This window comes from Haliotis asinina, chromosome 3 (genome assembly GCF_037392515.1).
Source record: "Haliotis asinina isolate JCU_RB_2024 chromosome 3, JCU_Hal_asi_v2, whole genome shotgun sequence".
In the NCBI taxonomy this organism is placed as follows: domain Eukaryota; kingdom Metazoa; phylum Mollusca; class Gastropoda; order Lepetellida; family Haliotidae; genus Haliotis; species Haliotis asinina.
In genome coordinates this window covers 75209030-75226667 of record NC_090282.1, presented here as the reverse complement: position 1 = coordinate 75226667, position 17638 = coordinate 75209030, and the positions used below count along the sequence as shown (strand labels likewise).

Here is a 17638-nt window from a genome sequence, read left to right as displayed (position 1 = left end):
ATGTTATAAGCTATGTCATGTAAAATCCTATTGTCCATCAATAAAATGCATATTTTACTACCAGTGAAAAGTAATTATGATTTTGTAAGTCGGTGAAAACAAACTTAAATAGCATTCATCCCAAGACAGGGCCCGACCATTTCTTAAAATCGTGAAGTCAAATCCATTTGAATTAATGAGATTATGGTTTGTTTTCATCAAGTTAGAAAATCAAAACTACATAAATATGTATTTGAATCATTACCAAAAGGAGTTTGCATGACACAACCTGTAACATAACCTAAGCGAGGTCGGGGTCGAAGTGAAAATGCTGCCCGATAAGTGTCTTCACATGCTAAAGTTACTTGGTTTGTAACGTTCACTTACTAGTATACACTGGTCAATATACGTCTTCATACTTGGTCTCATAATCCTAATTACTTTATAATCATACTTGTATGCATTTTGAAACTTAATAAGAAGAAGCGATCTGCGAATGTATAACAGGAATGTAATATGTAGACATTTCATAGTTTTTCTATATGAATCATATAGTCGTCTGCATCATTACAACTTAATATAAACAAAAATGCAAATATTAAAAATTAAAGTTATAGGAGCCATGTCAGACTATTACCTTGTTCGAGGAATGTATCCATCAATATCCACAAAAACGAGTGATATTTAATTCATCTGCAGATTTCCCAAGTGATGTGTCTTTTAACAGTCTAATATACGAAAACGTGATATATCGTTTCAGGTTTTTCACATTGCTGTATAGTTTCATTGGTTACCCAAGATAGGACACCTGACAACTAATTGCATAATGTTCCTCATTCTTTTTAAAAAATTACTTAGCCAATAATGAGCAATCAATCAATGTATTGGCGGTTAATCCTTTGAAAGAAGGGTGTTGTTTTTACATAGATACAGACACGACAGAGTGTATTCAGTATAGATTAGTAAATGTACATACATAAACAATACCTTTTGACAAATCAGCCATTTAAATCCGCAAAAAAAAATAATTAATCAATCAGTGTGTTATCGGTTAATCCTTTGATCGATCCAGACACAAGAAATGCCAAATGGGGGCCTTTGTCGGGTAATCTAAGTGGCGTTACCACTAATTATACCTGTTATAAATTCATTAACTGAGCGTCAGTTGTACTGTTAAACACATATAAGATGATCCACGACCTGACAAATGACCCCAATTTGCATACTTGGGAACGCCCCACAGAACGATCCACTTGAAACAAGGAGACAGGTTGTCTGATAAACATCGAGAAGTTCATTTTCCCCGAGCGTTTCACGCATGAATTGTTACAGCACACTCGATTTGGGAACAGGTACACTCCCAACGAACTGAATCAACACAATATACTGAGCAAACATGTTTAGGACCAGCGATCCATTTCGCGAAGCAAATGACATTTTCCTGGGTTTTTTTAACAAAATTGTTGAATATCTAAAATGCTTGTCAATGCCTCAATCATCTATTTGTCTTCGTCTTAACTAAAGGTTAGCGCGGAATATCAGTATCTTATGCCTGAAATTGCAGTCTTATCATTCGAAGGAATATGCGGTTTTGATTTCATGTCACGGTTAGCATGTATTGCACGTGCATAATCCTCAAGCTACCTGTAACAGCCAACTGTACTCGCCCAATTCGTTGTACCGCCTCTCTTGTCACAAATGCGTTTAGTGCGCAGGATCATCTAATATGTGTCTAGCAGTAGGTCTGCCGACATGCCAACCGGCGAAGGTGACCTTAAAAGCACCTAACCCAACAACAACATCAAGTGAATGATGACAAATAACGTGTAGGTTTATACCACCTAACACGGATTACACCCTAGCGACACCAAGTGATTCTGACAGAATCGTCTATGAAAACAAGGGTTGTAACTCCAAAACGAGGCAAAGCAGGAGACAAAACTAAATGATAGTAGATTGTGAGAACATATAGCTTTCATTTTTCTCAACAGCTTTCGCGATTTCAGGTTTCCACAAACCTGTAAACGAAATAGTTTAACCCCTAAAATGTAGAAGAATCCTGCACAGACCATCATTTCTATACCCACTATTACGTCACGGAGACGCGCCGCTCTGATTCGTTGAAATTTCGTTCGCGGCTAAGAATTGTGCACTGTTGACAAAAAGGTTGATTTAAGTTAAATGAAGGTCGAAATGTGCAGTTTTAATGGCGGGGTTTCATTTATAGCGATGTCAGCAAGTGACTTTGTATTTGTACCGTACTAGAGTATATGTGATTTTTAATATAATATATTATATTGTATGAGCACTCATACAATATATCCTATATATTATATAGGATGTTGTATGAGTGTTCATGTCATGCTATGTGTACGACTCGAGGGCCTAAATGTTGGTATTTCCCGAGCGAGAGTGAGGGATATGCCGATATGCAGGCAATAGTGTTATGGGCACGAATGTAATCTTCTGTATATTACCGAAGTCGTCAAATTGAGGAAAATGACCCCAAATTTACTTTCAAACACAGGCTGTCTACCCACCGTCGCCGCATGTAGAACGCAACCTTACAGAAGAAACTTGACGTCATAGCATTGTTGTGACGTCACGTCACCATGACATAATGATATTTTGCCCTAGGGCATCTTATGAAACATATGAACCCCGATAAGTTCGCCCTCGTAGGTAATAAAAATAAACGTGGAACGTTTAACTGAGTTTGGCCAAGCTATAGTCTGAATAGTAGGGAGATAGGAAACGTTTCGCCCAGGTGAGACTAGTGCAGAAGTGAGCAATGCATATGCGTTTTTTCTTAAGTCGTAATCGACTTAATCGAAGAGACCATGCATGGCTTTATGCAAATTAGAGCGCAGTCATAATTTCAATACTATGTCCATTTTGAAATTAAGCTTTGCTTCACTATAAACGATAGCTGACGTAAATACTAAAACTACAGTATTAAAAAATAGGGGATACTGGATCTACAAGGTTGTTAAAATGCAAATAATGAAGCCAAGGAGGAAACTGATGAAGAGAAATTAAGGGAACAAGTGACAATTTATTCCATTCCTTTGGAAATGTTTCATCTGTATGAATATATGTTACTTTTTTTTCTCATATGCACTGGCACTGGCAAATGGTATGCTCGCAAAATATATATCCCAATCTATTTTTGAATGCTATGCTAAGGACGTATCTACCATAGAGTTTCACTATCACTATATCAGAATTGGTCACAACTATTGAGAAGTAGTTAACAAAACCAAAAGTTATTGTGTTACAAAGACAACATACAGAATCAGTATTATCAGTTTTACTGGCATGAATGAAATGCTATTACACGGTAAAGATAAAGATTTCAAGATAGAGTTATGGTCAACAGTCCATAAGATCAGTGCCAAATGTAGATGAAAGTCCTGGGGAAGATCCAAAAAGTGTTATCTCAACCCAGATTATGAGACCCCCACCTCTAAAGGATCTGCTTCCAGAACACATGGCCTGTTGTCTTAATGGGACCATTCTCCACTCACACGCTGCCCATCATATATGTCGGCTGCTCCACGACATGATGTTGTCGCAGTTGTTTTGTAAAACGTGAATGACTTTCACAGCTCTTGCTAACACAGTTTACTTCCCTTTTCTAGCAGTAGTTCTACTTTTGACAGTTTGGTTATAGCAGTTTTGGTGATGATCTTTGCAGGTGCTGTACAGACATAGGGTGGCCCTCGTATTTGATGGGCCCGCAGACCTGAAGAAGCAGTAAATGCCTTTCCACACACTTGACATTTGTACGGTTTCTCCCCTGTGTGTCTGCGAATATGTATCTTTATGTTGTCCTGTTTGTCAAACTGCTTGTTACAGAATCCGCAAGAAAATGCCTTTACATGTTTCAAAGACACTTTACAAGTTTTAGAGTGTTTGTTGAGGTCTGGAAACTGCTTGAACATCTTGTGACACTTGCTGCACTTGTACACATCCCCACCCAAGTGTTCAGTGTAGTGGGCCTTCATCAACTCATGGGTCTCAAAGGACTTGCCACAGACATTGCACCTGACGTAAAAGGATTTGTTGGTGGGAGACCCATGTTCATTGTCATGCTCCATCTCATGATCCTTAAGGTGTTGAAGAGAAGAGCATGTGAACCTGCAGAGTGGACAGGGAAATATCTTTGGTCCTGTAAACCAGAAAGCATCATATCACATAAGTTTCAATTTCCAAAGTGTAACAACTGAAACAATAACAGGAATTTATTTCTGTTCCTACAGCAGGCAAACAGGAAAAATCATTCCATTTTTTATATACATGTACCATTTAAAAGAACTTACGGAACTTATACACAAAAGGGTGTGTACGGCATTATCCACAAGCCATGGCTGATTAAATACAGTCACTTGAAAATGATTATTGTTCTCTGACTTAATTTTCTTACAGTTTTATCTATAGAGGTAATTGCCTATGTATTTGCAACATTACATGTGTCACTGTATGGCTGCAACAATGTTGAAGCAGTTTTAACTCATTTGATCATTATAATGCAGCATCCAATAATCAAAAACTGCAAAGCAATCTTTCCTTCTTTGTTAGTTCTTTATTGCCATTGACAGAATTTGTCTGTACAAGGCCATAACATTAGTACTGAACTGTAATGACATGAACATGTGAGGTGTTTAATTACAATCTGGAAAAAGATATAAGATAGACGTATTATGATTGAATAGAAATTAATTTTGTTAATCTGAAAAGTCATACTGAATGTTCTTCCTTTGGTAGAAGTATTGTAGACAATCATATAATCTTTGCATATTCATGGCAATATGTTCAGTGACAGAACTGACATTAGTCTGTCAAAGAAATGCATAATCAAACATAGAACTAAAATCCTCCACTCTTAAAACTGTGATACAAGTTCTTATTACTATTAAGTTCTTCATTTACCAAAGAACCAAAACATTTCCTTCTCTGCACTTGGGCATCCATTTTCCTTGCTTCCAATCAGAGAAACATGAGGATCTAGGTTTGTTCTGGTCTCTAGCAAATAACGGGATCAGGGGGGTCAGGCTCGCTAACTTGGTTTGACACATGCTATTATATCTAGGTTGGTTTAATCTATACTCATGCTGTCGATCACTGGACTATACTATCTGGTCCAGATACACTAAAATATCAGGTACATGAGTCTGGTCTATTTACCCTTGAGATTGGATATATGGTACAATCTAAAGTCTTCAAACTTACCCTTGTGTTGCAGCAGATGCAGTATCATGGTGGAGAAGGATCTGAAGGTGTCCCCACACGATGTGCAGCTGTTTTTGGTCTTCTGCTTGTACCATTCTTTGGTCTGCTCCTCACTTGTCTCAGAAACAGCTTCTGCACCATCCATATCGTCCACCACATCATTCAGTTCACCATCTGATTCATCCAAATCTTTCATCTCTTGAGCATGTAATATGTTAAAATCCTCATCCTCAATATCAGATCCAGGTGGACTGCATGTGATCTCAAAACCTTCACAGGTGACTGTGACTTCTGGTTTCTTGGCTCTGTTGTCCCCCACTGGTCCTTCACAGTTCCCACAGTGAATTTGATAGAGGCGATTATTAGAGAAAGCTCTGTTACATTTGGGGCACTGATGGTCATGGGTTGCCATATGTTCATGCAGTGATTCCTTGGACTTCCATTCCAACTGGCAGACATCACATTGGTAGACAGCCAAATACTCTTTGTCAGAGCGCCTCAATTTGCCATACAGAGCCGGTTTCTGTCCCTTCAGATGTGATTCCAAATTGCTGGGTTTGTCAGAAACATCACATCTATGCAGCTCCTCTCCGATGTGAGTGAGTTTGTGCTTATGGTGAGTATCATAATGAGCAAAACGTTTGTTACATGTCCTACATTTATAAGGTTTCTCACCAGTGTGAATACGGATGTGCTTCTTCAGCCCAATCTGATTAGACAAAATCTTTGGGCAAAGAGGACAATGAACATATTTCTTTCTGGCTTTCCTGATTGTCATGGCTTCAGGCTGAATATCACCCTTCTGTTCTGATCCATCAATCTTTCCTTTCCCTACAGATACATTAAGAACATGTTTGGATGCTTTGAGCTTCTTGGGGGTTTTGGTCAATGCTTTTAGCTTATACGCATGATTTATCACAGGTATATTGGAAACTTCTTTGGAGACCTGACAGTAGGTATTTGCCTCCACTGAACCATCCTCTCGGTTCTGCCTGTCATTTGCAATATCATCTTTGTTCTTTGCCAACTTGGGAATGTTCCTTGTGTTCTTCCCCTTCTTGGCAGCATTTGTAATGCTATCAGGAGTCTGTTGGTGGCATGACTTGTAACTGTTACCCTTGTCCATTCCCTTACAACAGTTTTGTGGTGTTCTTTTTCTTTCATGGTATCTCAGTCCAGCTAATGCTGTGAACCTTTTGTCACAGATTCCACATTTGAAAGGTTTTTCACCAGTGTGTGTTCGAACATGTGACTTTAAGTTGTACGACTTTGCAAATAGCCTTCCACAATATTGACACTCACACTTTTTCTTCTTCTTGTGAGTTTTACAATGTACCTGCAAGTCAGATGCACAAATGAAACCAAGTCCACATTGTACACAGCCAAATAGAGATTCTTTAGGATGAACATTTTGATGTGTTCTTAATGTCTCCTTAGTTGTAAACTTTAAATTACAAATGCTACAAGAAAAATACATCTGAATTTCCTTCATTTTCAACAACACATTTTCCTCTTCAGGCATGGTGGATCTCATTTTCTCGGGCTCCAAAGTGTTGCAGATTTTACTGAGAGGAACAGCTACGCCATTGCCTGCAGTTTGTCCAGAACTGACACTGTCTACTGAAATCACAAAATCATTACCAGTATAAATGTTGGAACAAAGAGCTGCAGGTTTAGTCTTTTTACCGGTTTTGGTGTTGTCGTTAGTTCCAAATGATCTGGCTTTAGAACTCTTCTCCTTACTCTGCGACACTAATGTGCCATCATTGACAGGTGTGTCTTGCACAGGGGCTGTGGATGGACCATTTATATTCTTGTAAGGTATACTTAGGGGAACACCCTCCACAGTGGCCAATGGTAGCATGAACGGTGCCTGGCTGTTTCTCTCCTTCATGTGTTGAGAATGAGCATGCATGACAGCAGTCCCTGACTGTCCATGTTGCTCTGCATCTGTTAGAGTCTGCATCACAAGAGTATCGTCTGGATCTCCATGTTCCAGCTTTATCTTTCTTGCTGTTACAGGAGTGTTCCTGTGAGGGTCCTCAAGTAACTTATTTAGTCCTCTCGGGCAAACTTCATTATCTCCATTGACACAAACATTACCAGTATCATCGATACTTACATCTGTTTTCTCCATCTTATTGCTTAGATTACCACTGACATCTGTGATCACATTGTTCAGTTTCACACAGCAGTGTTTGCTTTTCATGTGAAACTTGAGTTTCCTGCTGGTGATGAATCTCTCTGGGCAATAAGTACAACCATAGGCATGTTCTCCTCCATGGGTCTTCATATGGATCTTCCAGATGCACTTTCTGACAAATGTTCTTACACAAACACTACATGTGTATTTCATCATATTGATATGTCCAAGGATATTTGTCTGTTCATTGCAGTGCATCTCAAGTTCAGACACTGAACTGAAAGACTTGTCACAAGATGGGCAAGTAAATGTTGATGAGTCAGAAGGCAACTTATCATCATCAGACTCTTTATCCATCAGGTCAGTGACATTTTGAGTAGTAACAGGTGCTTGTCTGTCAGCTGACAGGCTCATAGATGTTCCACATCCCACAATATTTAGTGACTGTTTTTCTAAAGATCCTTCAGATCCAGACCAAGCCTTCATTTTCTTGATAGCTCGAGGATTTTTCAGGTGATGTTCCAATACAGCTTCATCTTCAAACATTGTGTCACCAACTTCACTGCTATGTTTTTTAACTTCATCATCAGCTGAGAGGGTCGTCAGGTGGAGGTCTCTTTCAGAGGAGGTCTCTTTGTGGCAGTGTTGACATACAAATGACTGCTTGAACAGGTGATTGACCTGATGCTTCAGGTGAAATTTATGAGAGACAAACTGTCGATCACACTGGTCACAACACAAAGGTGGTTTGTCTGACATATCAACCTTTTCTACACATGCTGGCACAAATGTCTCTGTTCTATTTTCAGATTCATTCTCGATGGTGTCTGGAGTGGAATCATCGTAATCTGGATTGATAAAGATCTCTATGTTCATGGCGGCCAGTTTTGCATCAGCTGCTGATGAAACCCCCAATGCATCTGATGCCATGGTTTATGATTAAGTTCACTGCCAACAGAGACTCTTCTGGAAAGAGCAGCTCAGACTGGGTACTATATACAGGACATTTCCTCATCTAGAAGGACTAGCACAGAACAACTGGTATATACAGCACCATTCCACATCTTCCATCAGCCTGAAAAATTAACATTTGGAAAGGTAAGTTAAGTGAGTGAATGATGTTTCTTCAAAACAGTTCCTACAAAACAAATTTGGGTCCTTATGACCTCTTGCCAATCATAAATGGGGTCTTTAGTGTAATTTGTTGGGTGTTATAACTGTCAAAAGAATCAAACTATGAACTAAAACAGAATTACTGTGTGCTACAGATGATATTTTGTTGTTTTACGTGTATTTATTCATATTGGTTTATTTTTCATAAATGTTGAACAGCTGCCCATGGTTAACACTTGTGGCAATATTTTCAAGGTTGTGATGCATGCACCATGCATATGAGAACAGTAATGGGGCATAGCTTGATAAATGTACACTGCTACCTTTTTAATTATATACTGAACATCATTGAAAACGCACCACCCCTAAAATTGTGGATTTCTAAGAGCAGAAGTGAGCAATCTATGTAAATTTTACATATTTGTGTAGACCAATGTTTGATAAAGAAAAGAAGCAAAAAACAATCAAGCAAAACAGTGAAGATTTAATGCAACTGACAATGAAATAAAGATGGGGTCAAAATGGAAAGTCAGTAGCGTGTATGACCCCCGTTAGCAGCAACACAAGCTGTGCAACGTCTCCTCATTGAACGGATAAGTCTCTGAATAAAGTCCTGAGGCACTGCATTCCACTCCTGCTGCAAGGCATTGTCGAGTTCCCCAAGGTTGTTGATCTGCGGACGACGTGCGAGGCGTTGGCCGATGTAATCCCACAAGTGTTCGATGGGTGACAAATCTGGTGACAATGCAGGCCAATGAAGTAGAGGAATGTTGTTGTTAGCCAGATACTGTATCGAAACACGTGCACTGTCATGTTGAAATGTGTGCAGATCTTGATGCTGGTGAAAGAAGGGAACGACGTTGTTCTGAAGAATGTGGTCACGGTAGTAAACGGCATTCACTCTGCCACGACAAACAATCAGAGCGGTTCTGTGGTGATAACTTATCCCTCCCCACACCATAATGCTGCCTCCACCCCACCGATCGGTTTGCACAACACAATCCTGATGATAACGTTCACCCCGTCGACGCCATACCCGTAGACGCCCGTCAGCATTTCGCAAGTGAAAACGCGACTCGTCGGAGAACACCACACCATGCCAACGTCGTAACAACCACACACGATGCTGTTCAGCCCAATGTCGGCGTTCACGGCGATGCCTGTCAGTCAGGATGGGTCCAACGTAAGGGCGTCGACAACGTAACCCTGCCGCACGGAGACGGCGTCGGACGGTGGAAGTGCTGATCAAACCATGTCGACCCTGGACAGCGTTGGCGGTTCTGGCAGCTGGCAAGGTTCGATCCCGAATGTGGCGCCGTACAATGTCTCGATCTTGACGAGGGGTGGTAACACGTGCCTGACCTGGGCGTTGCCGGTCCCTGCTGGTTCCTGTTTGTTGGTATCTGTTAGCAAGCCTCAGAATGGTCGAATGATGACACCCAAATCGTCGTGCAATGTTTCTGCTTGAAGCGCCGACCTGCAACATGCCCAAGGCCTGTTCTCGTTCCTCTGGTGACAATCTTGGCATGGCGAAAAAACTTTACTTACGAAAGTACTGCGAAAATGAGAACGGTTTTGTGCCGAAGGTCATTTATACCCCTGAACAGCATGCTTTCTGCATGCAATTTGTGCCCTTCGTGTGTGATGTGCATGAATTTTGTTGTTTTCATGTGATGTGTTCGATGATGTGTTCGAACGATCCGTTTTTTACTGTAGAGCGTTATTTACGATCTAGTGTGTTATTATCAAAATTCCCACCATTAATTTTCCATTTCAAAAAGATTCTATTGCCTTATTTCAAAATTTACAGGTGGTGCGTTTTCAATGATGTTCAGTATATTACAGTCATTTGTAGACATATGATGTTGAATTTATGTTGTAGTAGTAAAGTTTCTGAGTAAAAACATGCATTGATATTTCAAAATGGAACTAAAAGCAAAACTGAACATAAAGTGAAGTTAAACGTACTTTATCAAAAGTTATTGCATAATGCAACATTACATAACATTTCAGGCATTTGTCAATGAAATTCACCTTGTGCCATGGTGTTCAGCTTTGGAGACTTGACTCTGAGAAATCATTTGCATGGCAAAATATGTATACTTCAATTTGCTCATTTTATCACAGACTTTAATTTCCAAGCCATATTAAAAAATTGGAACTATTTTCATATCATATGATCATATGTTTCATATCAAACAAAGAAAATTAAAAAAGTCTGAAGACACATCCCTGGCCTACTCCTCATGTTTTTATTATGTTACTCTCTACTAAGGTATTATCTTCAGTGATAGAATTCCATCACGGTTGTGGATAGTCTATAAAGAAAGACCAACTAGAAAATCTTATTGCATAATTTCAACCACAAATGACCCGTGAATATACAGGTTATTATTAGTCAAAAGAAACCCATGCTTGTTGTATACAGGAGGCGATTAATGGGATTGGGTGGTCAGACTTGCTGACTTGGTTGATATGTCATTGTATCCCAGTTGCTCTGATCGATATTTATGTTGTTGATCATTGGATTGTCTGGCCCAGACTCACTTATTTACAGACTGCCACCATATAGTTGGAATATTGCTGACTGCGGCATTAAACAAAAAAGAACCAAACCAACTGAACAAACAAATCAAACATAAAATGTGCGAAATATGCAAATTTCCTCTGCCAATAGTAGTTGACTTATAATAATACAATATTCCGTTCAGTAAGTGTGACCTGTAGACTTGGATCACTGAATCATACTGTGATATAATCACTACTGCCATTTGGAATAAATTCTAACTCCAAAACACCTTGGAGGACAGCTAATGATGTGATAAAGATTCTTGCTGGTTACTGGATGGCACAATCTGGACAGGTAGACTGGTTTGCAAACTTGGATGATGTTATCATGTTATCATACCCTATCCAATGTCCATGATTGTGTGATCTTATGTTGAATGTTTACAGACTGCAGCCATATATACTCCTCACAAAAAAATAAGCAACAAGCATTTTCAGTGTAATATCTTTATCAATCTTGATAGCGATTTTTTCCCAAATGTTACTGAAAGGTAAATATTCAATGATTACATAACTTTTAATGACTGTCAACATGCTAGTGAACAGTGCTTCACTGTCCAAAACTGATTTCAACATTCTGTTAACATTTTGCTCCTTCAGTGCAGCACATTTTCCACAACTGTTTCACGGGTAAATGCTTTTGATGATTTGTAAGTCTGTCATTGCTCAATAACAATTCCTTTCATGTTGTTAATGGTGTGTACACATGTTTCAACTTTCTATTGCATCATTCCATGATTTGCAATGTCAATAAATGAAAATGAGATTAAAAATTTGTGTTGTTTTTTGTGAGGAGCATAGATGCAATATTGCTGAGTTTAAACAACACACTAACCATAATACTCATCCAATGTCAAACCAATGTGAGTAGATGGATGCAACTGGATAAAAAAGACACATGACATCACTGGGACAGGATACACTCTCGTTTTCGCAAGCACCTGGTATCATCACTGTTTCGTAGTTTTTCAACACGTTTGGCCATCGTATCTCACTGTGGTTGTCTGGTCCAGATATGACTGCTTACAGGCATGAGCTGTGATACTACTGATACAACTACAAACTCATGATATCGTCTAAAGTGATTGATTTTGAAAGGAACTGGGGTTAGAAGAGAAATCCTTTTCTTACTCTGAAACAAGAATTTCAAATATACTGCCACTGCATCTGAAGATTTTTGTAATTTGGACTAAACACTCAAAATCTCCTCAAAATTTCCAGCAATCAGTGAACATTTAGTTGCACTATATATACATAATATTTCTTCTGTACCCATGTAATGAATCAAACCCTGGCCTTTGTCACGATGAATGAACGCCTTAACCACAAGACTACCCCAATGCCCCTGATTAGACAGGTCCACACACATCAGGCTAGCTGTTCTTGAAACGTTCGTAGCCCAACGAACTTCCTAAGCCCATTCTTAACACATTGGTTACGATCAAAGTTAAGAATTCTTGGGGGTATGTACGTTTCGAGAATAAGGGCCCTGTTTCATATCTGTGTTATGATTCAGTCTAGGGTGGTTTAGAAACTCATAGTTGATGCCCTTGTCATCTGTCTGATAATCTGAAGTGTCTCACATCTGAGCCCAGTAGTAGCAACTTTGCACTGGCTGTAAGATGTATTTATTGTCTCCCTTGTGATTGAAAACAGTGCAAATACAGTCAGCCACTATACAAAGCATTACTGAAACAAGCAGAAGTTCATCTTTGAGGGGTTTTCCAGCTACTAATTTGGGGTATGACAAAAATATATCCATACAAGCTTGTTGAAATAAGTTGGAAACATCAAAAGTTCTTTTCAGTTTATAAATAAGGTCATAACATTTACATTTGCACAAATACCCTTGCCGGTGAATATATTTCTACTTTAATCTGACCTGTATCAGCACTATAATTTATGTTACTATCAATGTCAATGCCAGCGTAACCAGTCTCCCCAAAACAGTTCATATTAGGCGTAAAAGTCAAACAGTGAAAAACAAATTAATGGATTGCTGAAAATCAGTGATGGCACAAAGTGTAAAGTCCTGAACAGAATCAGCATGGTAAGCACTACTCACAGGTGGCACCACTCACTCAATTAACAGAAATGTGTTTGTTGTCTGACAAAGCACAGCAGTAGTCCTGTTCTACAAGTAAATCATGTGAAAAAATCCAATCCCTATGGTGTTAGTTTCGCAAGATTATGTGGTATATTCATTGTTAGTAAATTTGCCTTTCCCTCTGTCATTACATGTAATTTTCATTCCATTCCTAAATTTAAAAGTGGCCCATAACAGTAATTACCATCACTTGTGCCATATTACTGAAAAAATACTTAAAAGGGTCAAATACACGCTACATGCACAATGTTGCAGTCAAAAAATATATATTGTTTCAAAAGAGAAGCATGATAATGAATATTCACTGTACCAAATTCTTGACAAGACATATGAAGTGCCTGCAATTAAAGTACTAATGAAATCTTACATTTCAGTGCACAACCCCATATGACTACTTGCTCATGTATTACAAAATGTATTGTGTTTTGTACAAGAGTGTCTTAAGGAATCAAACCAGCACATATTCATTAGTGTCACATGCATTAAAAGATGTTAATGTTAACTGAATTAATAGATCAGTTAAAATCAAAATTAGAATTTGGTATTCAGCACCCATGGTCTTGTTTAAGGGGGTTACTAACAGGATCTGGTGATCTGGCTTGCAGATGCATGCATTTCATTCATTTTTTTTATAACCATTTCTGTGGATCAATTTGGCCATTATCTTAATTACTGTTATAACAGGTTCAGACACAATTATCTTCAGACAATGGCATAAATTTGAGAGCGGCCTTAAGCACTTACAATCATGGAATTTTGATCAAAATAATGACAGGATTTTATTTGCAAACATATCCAGTATTTGAATACTTTGGCATCATTGCTGATTGCTGCAATTTCATAAAGTAGTTGCAGTATAGACTGGCATACAGGTAAATTGCAGCCGTTTAGCAAGAAACATTATATCAACTGCACTGTTGCAAAAGGGTACTGAGTACAAATCGAATTACTCAAGCTTCAAAATGAAGAATATAATATCAAAGTAACTGAAAGAATCCCAGATGGGAATTAACTCAAAAAAAGTGAAAAAACAAAAAGTACTAGAATTTGAACTTTATCAAGAAAGTGTAATACCAGATATAACCTATGTTACATTTCATCACTTTCGAAATGGCATAATATTATAATATTGTGTTATCATAACTGAAAGTTGACAAAACTGTGCATTTATGGCAAATATGTAATCATTTTATATACATTTGGGCCTTTTGGCAACCCCCTGTGACAATGTGACCAAAAGCACGGAGCAATTTGACCAAATTTGCAGAAACATTTCCTTTTTTTGTGGTGCAATCTACACGTACCGTCGCGAAAGATCATCAAGGCTGAAATGTTTGTAAACAACAGTCAAGGGTGAATAACTCTACTGCAGTGCTGTCGCCAGCGCTCGGTGGAGCCGATACTGGCGACATGCAGCTCCTGGCAATGCAGGCATTAACTGCCATGGGAAGTTTACTATAAATGTATTTACAACAGTCACTACTACCACGCGGGAACATTGCGCAATTACAAGACTACGACATACCTATACCTCCGTACATATCCTAGATTACCGTACCATGAATGAAGGGGAAATAGATCTACATATCCCCATTTTGTGGAAACGGTGCAACCTCAGATTGTTGCCCGTGGAATATAGTGACCGAGCTTGACATTTTTTCGAACAACAGGAGTATATTTCCAATACCGTGTTTACTAAGGTTGTATAGTCTAACCATCGATCTCTTTTAATCCAAATTCCATATACACATTATCGCTATATTCTTCTCCATATATTGCATATATATTCTTCCTCCTCCCCCTTCCAGTTGAAGCAATCGTCTTATAACGACGCTAGCATCTAATTCCCCCGGCCATGATGATCTAACATGATGTCATTCTTTGATGTAACGTCATTCGATTCATTAACCTTCCGTATGTCGTGTATAAAATTGACGGGGAAGATTTATAACCTATCAGGGCGAAAATATCGGGTTCATACGATACCCTAGGACAAAATCACTGTATCACGGTAACATGGCGTCATGAACAATGCTATGATGTCACGTTTCTTCTTTGACGTTGCGTCCTTCATACGGCGACGGCGGGCAGCCAGCCTATGTTTGGAAGTAGATTTGGGTGTATGTTTTCAATTTGACGACTTCGGTATTGAACAGAACATTTAACGAGTGCCCATATCAAAGTATGTTTACGACACTCGTGCCTAAATATCGGTAGATCTATATCCCTCGCTTACCCTCGGGAAATAATTAAGGAATAAACAACGAGGTACGAGTGATTACAGGAATTAAGCCTGAGTTGACATAATGTTCACAGTGCCGAGGATGGTTGTCGTTTAAATTTCCCAACATTTAATCGTTGTCTTTCCCCCCAAATGACAGGTTTTTGTCAAAGAGTGTTTCAACACTACACTGACTTGAACAAATAAAGTTTTAGCTGTTGTTAAGATCCATGATATTGCATTAAAAAGATCATATTAACATAATTATTTCATAACAGATGCTTTTGTTGTATTTTATAGCGATTTTACTAGGTACTATTTGCCATAGCGAAGATTATGTTGTTACCGCTGGAGAAGTTAGGTTTAATACGCGCGTGAATGCGTACTGAGCGGGTACGATGATCCATTCAGCAATAATTGCACAGGTGTTTCTTCGTTTTAATATTTATACGTCTTTACACTATATATATTGAAGTTGATCTGAAATACGGGGAATTGTTGGTTCAGAGGAATCTCAACATAACTATGGACCACATTGAAATGAATGTTTAGTATTGGCGGAGCCGGTTGATGGGGTTCGACACCTCCTACCCACACCCTTTGAAAATTTCTAGATCCGCCTATGATTCCCAAGTTGAAACAAATTAAGGCAGAAAAAACACAACAAAGCATTTTTTTTGTCTCAGTTGACATTTCTATTCTACCGCGTTAACAAAATAATGCATCACAAATGGTTATATAAGACTGAATTGAGGTACATATTCAAAGGCAAAAATAATAAAAATACCTCGTGATTATTGCCATAAAGATAGAGATGGCAATAATGCCTCCACTAAAACACTGGAAAAATATGAAAAATATCCTCTAACTGAGTATCCAGGGTAAGAATGAGCTTCACACTATTTCTGCATCTTCTCGAAACCTGAGATGTAATGAGAGATGAGAGGCAAGAGCTAGCTCTCCGTATGTACCTAAAACAAGGCTTCTTCAACTCCCTGTTTTAAACTATAATCAAACTATAATGTAAAAAAAGGCCCATCCATAGGGACGTAGCACCCCGAAGTACCTCCGAGAATTCGAGAGGTAGTCGAAATATAACACAAGGCTGGCCTCCAGTGAATATCTACATAATACACTTGGATTACACTTTATCACAGTTGGAACTTTGTTACACAGAGAATGGCACTGTCACAAGTCAGCTGGAGAAAATCAATCACCCGGCCATTACAGAACTATCCAAGTGGAACACTTCATATATGTTCACCAGTAGATAATCAATCACCCGATATATCTAGGTAGAACACTTCATATCTGTTCACCTGGAGGTAGTCGATCACCTGGCCATTGCAGAACTGTCTAGGAAGAACATTTCATATATGTTCATCTGGGTGTTAGTCATTCAGTTTGGGCAAATGACCTCAGAGCCATTGCTAAGGCAGGTATTTTACAACAAAGAAACAATACATCAAGATCACAAGGAAAATATTTCTATACAAATTGTTTTATGTTACAGTGAAGCAATTATCGATCAGTTATTAACATCAACAGTTCGTGTTGTCGAAATATTTGAATTACACCCAATTGATCAGTAACATGGATGGCATTTTGAACTTAAACGTAAGAAAAAAAACATTACTTTAACTTGTGAGTTACTCATTTTTACGCCACCTTTAACAATATTCCAGCAATCTCACGACGGGGACACTGTAACCTGTGACAATATCGGTGGTGATATAGTAAAGATTAACAAAGTTACCTCCCTTGCCCTACTGCGATAAGCTTGCATTTTCTCGTGCGTTTATCTAGTACGGCATCGAGCTTGTTATATTGTGCCAGACACATAACGACACTCTGACACTGTACTGCTCCGTTTTCCTACATGGATTTACAACGTAATCGATATTGCCGAAAGAGATTTTATCAATATTTTATAGTCGAAAACATATCACCAAATTATTTAGCCGTTGCATGATTACTTCTTAAAGTTCACGGGTTTGGTGCACATGAGTGTGTGTTAGTGTGTGCGTTCGAGCGTATGATGTATATGTGTGGGTATGCGTGTTTGTGAGCGTGTACGTGCACACGTGCGTGTGAGTGAGCTGAAAAAACGCATCCTCTTTAAGAAAGTGGTTATTACCTTGTGACATTTTGGGCTACGAAAACAGTCAAGTCAAATATATGGACCAGTTTTGAGTTGTCATGACCGACAAGTGTTAAGTCTTAATCACGTGGTCCCACAATCAGGCGTTGTCAGCATGTACTTCCTGTAGTCAGC

General features: G+C 38.8%; 1 protein-coding gene across 1 annotated transcript; it reads right to left on the bottom strand.

Moving 5' to 3' along the window:
- Positions 1–3274: 3274 nt before the first annotated feature.
- On the bottom strand, positions 3275–14490 carry LOC137278454 (zinc finger protein 850-like). Its single transcript, XM_067810784.1, has 3 exons — positions 14447–14490; positions 5212–8429; positions 3275–4150 (listed from the first exon to the last, which is right to left on the bottom strand). The coding sequence occupies exons 2-3, from the start codon at positions 8282–8284 to the stop codon at positions 3594–3596; spliced, it is 3630 nt and encodes a 1209-aa protein (XP_067666885.1). The 5' UTR covers positions 8285–8429; positions 14447–14490; the 3' UTR covers positions 3275–3593.
- Between the last annotated feature and the right edge of the window lie 3148 nt (positions 14491–17638).

What these genes read in the sequence shown, in the direction of transcription:
- LOC137278454 (XM_067810784.1), bottom strand. Translation starts at nt 8,284, where the DNA reads ATGGCATCAGATGCATTGGGGGTTTCATCAGCAGCTGATGCAAAACTG. An exon ending in GCATCTGCTGCAACACAAGG is followed by an intron (nt 4,151 to 5,211) that starts GTAAGTTTGAAG and finishes TCTGGTTTACAG; the next exon opens with GACCAAAGATATTTCCCTGT.